This window comes from Rhopilema esculentum, chromosome 3 (assembly GCF_057945365.1).
Source record: "Rhopilema esculentum isolate cy_ngs chromosome 3, ASM5794536v1, whole genome shotgun sequence".
NCBI classification, from domain to species: Eukaryota; Metazoa; Cnidaria; class Scyphozoa; order Rhizostomeae; family Rhizostomatidae; genus Rhopilema; species Rhopilema esculentum.
This window is the reverse complement of record NC_142817.1, coordinates 8,146,928-8,155,164: the sequence shown is the minus strand read 5'-3', so window position 1 is coordinate 8,155,164 and position 8,237 is coordinate 8,146,928. Positions and strand designations below refer to the sequence as shown.

General features: G+C 37.3%; 1 protein-coding gene across 1 annotated transcript; it reads right to left on the bottom strand.

Annotated features, from left to right (window-relative positions):
• Nucleotides 1–1,729: 1,729 nt before the first annotated feature.
• LOC135692811 (uncharacterized) lies at nucleotides 1,730–8,235 on the bottom strand. The gene is made up of 4 exons (XM_065211120.2): nucleotides 8,099–8,235; nucleotides 4,485–4,797; nucleotides 3,665–4,172; nucleotides 1,730–2,546 (listed from the first exon to the last, which is right to left on the bottom strand). The coding sequence occupies exons 2-4, from the start codon at nucleotides 4,770–4,772 to the stop codon at nucleotides 2,320–2,322; spliced, it is 1,023 nt and encodes a 340-aa protein (XP_065067192.2). The 5' UTR covers nucleotides 4,773–4,797; nucleotides 8,099–8,235; the 3' UTR covers nucleotides 1,730–2,319.
• Nucleotides 8,236–8,237: the final 2 nt, after the last annotated feature.

Below are 8,237 nucleotides of genomic sequence, written 5' to 3'. Positions count from 1 at the left end.
CCAGGTAAAATACTGGATTTCAAAGGTCAGGGCACAATAGCTGCCAGGGGGTGGCGTCAGTAAGCGACGGGAGACAACATCAACACATTCGAAGCAGAATAAAGAAATAAACTAAATCAGTTTTTATATTCCAAATCATAAATAAGAATCATATCCTATTAGCTCAAAAAATATTTGAGAAGTTCCCATACGATAATTTCAAGAAAAGTTATTGATCAATCCAATTTCTCCCGATATATCTCCCATAGCTTTTTAATACACTTTTTTTTATGAGAACAATTTTATAAGAACACGAGCCTCAAAACTTGTGAAAAGTTAAGAACAAGCTGAGGCTGAGTTTCTGCAAAATGCAATTTTGAACAACGTTTTTTCTCAAAATCGAGGATTTTTAGCGATGTGTGGGTGCTTTTTCGGTGAATATTCAAATTTGTCAGTAAATTAAGGCTGTCTCACTCACTTTGTTGGCAAATGAGGCCTGAACACCTCCTTAGAGCGAAAAAGCTAGCAATAGCACAGCTTACACCCTCTTAATTTAAGAACAAATTAAGAACAATCCAGCCTCAGATTTTCGAAAAAATTAAGAACAGTCAGCCTGAACTGAAATTTACCGGTTCTTATAAAAAAAGAGTGTAGTTCGTAGATCTATGTTCAATTGAGAACTATTATAAATTGAGTAAATAATTTATCGCTACAGTTTCGTCTATTGCAATGTTGACATGAAATTGGAAAGGGCTTGTAAATTTTCAAAATGACCTTTTTAATGAAGCTCGGAATGAAAAATTTCTTAGATTCCAAAATGGGATGGAGGAGAAAAATAAATGAAACGCGTCTTACACTCCTTTCTTATGAGAACCAGTAAATTTAAGTTCACTGCTCACTGTTCAAACTTTTACTGCCGAATCTGCGAACACAAGCCTGTAAAACCCTCGTAAATTCAGTGGTTTTACAGGCTTGTGTTCGCAGGTTCGGCAGTAAAAGAAAGTACAAAATTTGATAAGCGTGTTCTGATTTAACTCAATTCCCTCTCCTTCACCTAGATATTAGATACTTCTACCTTAACTGTCGATTGAGACTGTCTGCAAACAAGATTTCTAGTGTTTTGTAATCATTACAGCCCCATCAGCCTAGAGACAAAAAACCAGTTACAAATCCAACCATCTTGAATGCTAACGTTTTCTATAAGTCTGCAAGCACTGTTTTGAAGATCTTGTAAGATCATAATAGACCAGGCGGAGAAGGGGGGTATCGTCCCCCGAAGGGGGTATGGCCTGTAAGGATAGTCCCAGAAAGGGTTCCCCACACTTCATTGAAGAAGTGTGTATAATTTTTGATAAGTTCTGTGTATACCTGATTTAGCTTATATTTAAATAAAAAGTCGTGAAGCTATCAATTTCTCGTTTCCTATATTATTTCCTAAAAACTCCTCATGTATAACAGACCTACTGTTAAGCTTAATAAAATCCAGCAAAGCAATTTATGGGTATTGACTTAAAACAGGATTATTATGATTACCCTTTTATCAGATATGGCAAAAGAAATATAATTATGGTTACACTTCTATCAGAGTAGACAAAAGAAATAAAATGTTAATTAAAAAAACCTGAAGATCAAAATCGTATTCATGTTCTAAACGATTATCGTTGCATTTGATAAATTATCTCTAAAAACGTGGATGAATGTCTTTGTTGAATGATATGTACTAGTCGGTGCACGAGAAATGACAACTATCTACAAATAACAACATATAAATCGATTGACTAGGAAGTAGATTATCAAAACGGCCAAAACTACCCACAACAGGCTAGTTCAAATCATCCCTCATCACAAAAATCATATGAAATCATTTACAATCAATGGTAGCAATAACCAAATCAGCCCTTTGCTCTTAGCATGATTTTTTTTGTCACGGTAAGGTATCTACCGACATAAAAAATTCGGCCTATGAAACCGAAAAAAATACATCAACTAGCTGAAATCAGAATATTGCTGAAACGGGGCTGGGCACATTGAAACTGAACTCTGAAGACAAACTATTTAAATTATTGCATTTCAGAATTATACTGCTACGTAATCGCTGAAGGACTTTAATAAAAAAAGGAAAGATGGATAAGTCATTGATGTATAGAAGTGCTCTGCCTTTGTAAAACTCAGCTCGACGATAACAACTAAGCAGCAGTCAATCCCCAAACCACTATTCGCCTAATTATACATAAAATATGTATCCGTCAGGTTTGTCATAGTATTCTGCGTGCGTTTTCCTGCCTTAAAAGAAGCTATCAAAAAGCATGAAGTGAAATACTGCTACAGGAAAATAGGCCCTCATTCAAATATCAAAGCGTCAACATCCCCTAATGGTCCATTGGCGCCCATACCCCCAATTATTACAAACGAGTTGCCATGAACAACAGCAGTAGCACCGCATCTTGATGTTGGCAGATCGGGCAAATTGAACCAAACATCTTTGTCCATGTCATAAACCTCGGATTTCTGACTTTGGCCTTTCTCATTCTGTCCACCAACGACCACAATCCAATTCTTGTACAACTCTGTTATGAAATCAGAATGTAAGAGAGGTGGAACAAACATCGATAGAGAAGAAGCAGCATTGTATCAGAGAAGTGGTAAAGCTTGAACCTGCTTTTCTATAATTTACATACCTTATTGAAAGGGATATTAGCACTGGAATGAAGCACTTCATCTCATTCAAAGAGAGCAATTAGACATAGAAATGAAACGCCACCTAGTCAAAAGGTTTAAAGGACCCTGATATTTTGAGCTCAAGAGTCTTTATACTCGAATTGACAAGGGAAAAATAACTATTTTTTGAACAATTTTTTTCTCGTTGAATAATCTCATTGAACAATTTCTTTATCGTTAATTGCAATTGTTTTCAAAGCACCAGTTTTTGGCTTGAGAGCAGTAAATAACAAAGGATCGTCAAATGCAATTACTTATTGTTTCCATTTCCCGCTAATTTTCAGGCACTTGCCCCCAAAAAGTATTGTATTAGAAACTTCAATGCATAAGGGACACGTTCTTTAACCGATTTAACAGATTCTTTGCATTTTAATTTGTATGGCTCAAAACAGAAAAGAAGTCAAGGTCGAATTGCGATAATAAAAACCTACCAAACCAACAGTCAACGACGTCGCCAAACCAAGATTTCAAAAACTAATCAAAAGATGGTTGACGCATCTAAGTCTTTGTTTCTACTTCGATGCTTTAAGCGTGCACGAGGCATAGAAACCATCAACCAAGGCAAGATCCCGCTCGACACGGAGAAAAACATTAGGAGTATTCTGTGCAATGCTGCTTGAGGTTTTTCAGCCTTGCTTAGAGTAGGTTTGAATGGAGAAAAGATCTTATCTAACTTCCAATATTATGGGTTTCAAATGAAGCTGAGTGCATTCAAACACTCCCCTCAAAAACACTGAGACGGCACAAGCGCAATTTGAATTATTAAGTATACGTTTAGCTTTAGGGATGCACGATTTCTGGAACTTTTGTCGTCATAAAAGCTTATAAAGCATATATACAAGCTATCTAGGTGATATTCTCCAAAACGAGCCCACTGAAAAAATTCCCTTGCTCACAGTAAAAGGGTATAACCTCTATTTTGTCAGGAGATGCTTAGAAATGCTTCTTACGGAGCTAGAAGACTCACCTGTAGCCATGTCGGCTCTCTTTGAAAGCATCGGAGTAACGTTTTTCCACGATTTAGTGTTAACATCGAAAACTTCGGCTGTATTCAAGAACTCCCCGTTCGGCTTTAGTCCTCCAAGTATGTAGAAACACCCGCCATTCTGGACAATGGGAGAAAACATTTTACCGTCCAGAATGTCAGGCTGCTTTGTCCACGTGTTTGAAAGGGTATTTAGTGAGTCAACAGCGCTTGAAGGGGTCATGAGAACACGTCCCCCAAAGACGTAGATCTCATCATCATGGGTGAATGCCTTACAGGCATACCTCTTCGTTGGCATCATTGACGATGCCTCCCATTCACTGCTGCCAGACTTTAGCACGTACGTCATGTCATTGCAAGGACCATGCGTGGACATGCCACCAGCGACGTAGATGCTGTCCTTGTAAACAGCACACGAAAAGAAGGCAAGACTGAACGGTAGAGGGGTTAATTTTGACCATTCTTCAAGCACTGGATCAAATGCTTCAACCTGCAAAACAGGAGGACTTAGTAATATATCTTGAACGTTATTGACGATTTGCTTGTCTCTGTAGAACATCAAATGCCAAATACTGATTCGTTTGCTCGGTAAAGGATTCCCTACGTTAGGGGAAGGACATAAAACTATCCATGTGCTTCGAAAAACCGTAATGATATAGTAGAAGATGATAAGCAACATAGGCCTTGGATCAGTCAGATGCCCGGATTTATTGTCAATTTTATTGTAGTTTACCGTTCCAAAGACGGTTTTTTGCATAATATGATAGCATCATACAATCGCTAGCTAATAGAAATTTCTCACCTCTTGCACAGGCTGGTTCATTTCCCTACATCCACCGATGACTACAAGTTTTCCCTGGTAAATCAAAACATGTGGTTGTGCTCGCTTCACTGCTAAATTTGGTAGGGTTTTCCAAGTATTTGTTTCAAAACTATAACACTCTGCAGCGGCCAATGGCTGACCCATTTTATTGCAGCCACCAAATACATATATAACACCATTATAGCAACATGTAGCTGAGTAGGCCCTTATTGTTGGTAAAGGTGGAAAAGAAACCCATCTTGCTTTTGGTCCTGGCAAGGTCGCCATTTTGTGATTTGAAAACAGTTACACTCTAAAAAGAAAAATGAAAATTCCATAATAACTGGTGTTTAAATGCAAAGCAAAAAACTTTAGAGCTAATTGGGGTGGAAATAAAAATTGGAGGAGCCTCGGCGAACTCCAATTAGACTTCTACGAGCCTCACCGTAGAGATATTTTCTGGTCACATGATTCAACCCACTATTCAAAGAGCAATAGGTTTGCAAAGGCAATAGGTTTGTAAAGGCATATAATGCCCTGCCCATGCACTCAACCTCAGCCTTTTACAGACTGGAGAGGGGAAGTAGAAATAGGATTATGGAGTAGCCTTATTAAATCGGTAAGATAATGGCCATGATAAAGGTTGGTTGTGGTTTCCCATTTTGCACTCTAGTAGTTCTTCTTCAAAGTAACAGGAAAAACTTGTGGCATGGCAATTTCAAAATTTTAATCAACATCAAAAAGTGGTGTCTGAAGGCATTATGGAATTGAATATCACTTATTCGTGAAATATTCAGGATCATTGAAACCTGAAATAGCATCTTAAACATAATCAACACATGTATGAGCTGCTGATGGCGCCAGTGCTAAAGCAGAAGATGGCAAGTCTTCCAGGGCTTAGAGTTACTACATCTAAGCCTCTATTTACGGCTTTGGCCCGATCATGATTCAACGCGGAAGTTCAAGAGGTGCAGAGTGTTGCTATTCGTGTCATCCACATAAAAGTGGTCCATTCAATTGATACAGAGCCGTTCACCAATTCAAAGCGATGTTTGATTGCTAGAAGGACTCTGATCAAATACTTCTGCTGCAACTTCTTTGATCAATGTTTTGTGGCTTCTCATTAGCTTTATCATAGCAATTTATGATAAGATTCTAGGAGGTCTACAAAGTGCAGGGGGAGCTTAGCATACACCCGTTCAGAAGCGTTGAGAATTTCTAGCAATGAAAGATTTTTAATGTTTTCAATTGAATTGGCTATTTGTTGTTTCTAAAAAAATTCCAACTTTCAATTGTTCTGATCAATACAGGGAATGATTTTTCAAAACTTCAGGCTCAACCAATACTGATGGTAAAATTTAAACTTCTAATCCAGAAATTCACCTTGCCTGTTCAAAATAACTTTATTCAGCTTAACCCCTGTCAAAAAGGAAACAAACGATGCAATGGTGCAATTTGAGATCCAGTAGAGACAGGTCTTCACAATTAAAAACGATTAGAAGATGTGCCTGCTCCAGAGTTTGAATTTTAATAAGATATAAGATTTGAAATCTCAAAATCCTAAGCTATAAAATTCACATACTTGGTCATAATAGTTAGAACAAATTCCAAGTGAAATTTTAAGTTTTCCAACTGCAATTGGATTTTCCAACCTTTAATGGGGCGTCATGCCCCAACACCTCCCTATTATTTACGCGCCTGCTGCTGCTTCTATGCTAGAGGTACCTAAGCTTCAATTCCGGGACTGTTTCAAAGCATGGCGAATTTGCAAAACGAAGCTGACCTTAAGTGAAATAAATCTGCAATGTATTCTGGCAGTTTTGGTTAAAAGAATATCTAGCAGCAGTATCAGAAAAAGGTTGACAGCACGACAGCCTTGGAGTGGAAGACATGTTCTGCTCATGGATCACAAAGTGAAATGCAGCCCTTGGCCACTTGGAAAAGTCGTGGAGGTCCACACCAACAAGAAACAAGGTGCTGTGCAGTCGGCAAAGGTCAATACCAAATCTATGAAGCCAGTTAGACCCATTGAAAAGACAGCGCTACTAAAGTATGTTGAGCTATCAACCAGTCATGTTTAACTTACCATGAATCATAAGGACATTATTTTGCAATTGTCATTTAACAGCTACATAATTATACTTCTTATTACTACAGGTAAAGTTGTTGCTAACTTTAAAGGGCAATGTTTATTTTTTTAATACTATATCATTTTCTCATGTGGATCTACTTTAACTGATATTCAAACGTTATTGCTCTACTCAGGCACACAGATGGGGGCAAGGGAAAATGTAAATGTCCTTGTTGGTTCACTAAGCAAAGATGGGCATGCTGATAGTTAAATTGCCTTGACTTAAGATATTACTCTAAATAACATAGTAATTACAAATCATACCAGTACCATACTGGCATTTTATAACATGCTATCTAGTCAAAGGATTGCAAATGGAATAACTGTTTTGTATCTTAGTTCAAGCTTATGAATAATTATGAATAATATGAATGCTGTAATACATGTCTCTTAAGGTATCATAGTAATCCCTAGAGTTTGACTTCTGCTTGCACCGTTTGGTACCCATGTAGTCAATCAGGTTTTAGGCTACAATTGATAATTGATTCCTTTTGAAAATTTTCTAACTTCTATCACGTCTGGACATGCAGGGATTGAATTTGGTCATTTAGTTTAACCAGAACTATAAATCTTTTGGTACCAAAGAACTTTGAAGCCATTGTTGGAGTTTGAATATTGAAGAACTTCAAAATGAATCCATTCTAAAGGACAGTAGATTATGCTGCCCTAAATTTGAACTCAGACCTGACCTTGTATATTGCACTTTTGACCCAAGGAACTTGCTTTTCAATCACTGGTGTAGTGTAATTTCTTAGGAAGTATAACAAAAAAGTAAAAAAACAAAAATCAGCATTTCATTAGCTTTTTTCATAAAAATATCATATTAAGTGCTTTATGAGACATTTTTAAGACTCTGTATTGAACATTTAACAATTTGCAATATACTTAATGCATCTCATGCTAGAGCTATATGTTCTGCAGGTCCTCTTTCTGTCCGTTTTTAGGGCTTCCAATGCAGCTCAGACATTTTAGGAAGCATAATGGTGTTATGCCGCATTACCCCTCCACTACACCACTGATTGTAATTACTTGTTGATCAATAAGTTTATGTCATTTTCATAAAATACATTCTTATGTAATCTTGAGTTTGATCTCATAATATGGACACATGATTATAATGTGTCAAAAAACATTTGGAGAGGAGCCTACATTAACCTAAATATTTTCTGATTTAAGGCAAGATAAATCTGTTTCCTTCAAAATTGGCTTAGTTTAAAAGGTTCGGGGCAACAACAGTCATAGCCATTTGTTGCATTTGGTTTTCAATGAGTTTGTCAAAACCCATCCCATCATGTGTACTCTCCGGAATGTTTGTGACTTTAAGTTTGCCGCCTTTTGCTCTCTGGCAGCTTATATTTTGAATTGAATTCCAAATATTGGAACAGCCGTTCGTATTTTAAGGTGTCTAAAAGTAAGTCACGAAAGCGCCGAAAGACTAAGTTAACAATTTACTAAAATGAACAAGGAACTGACATTTTCTTACCGAATTATGACTATTTGAATTCAAAATATCCGCCAAGAGAATGTTACCAACCAACCATCTCTTTCCACTCCTCCCTTCCTTGCTACGAGGCTATCTTCCAGAGGAGGCTTTTGCATCATCCCAAAATCTTAGGACAGTT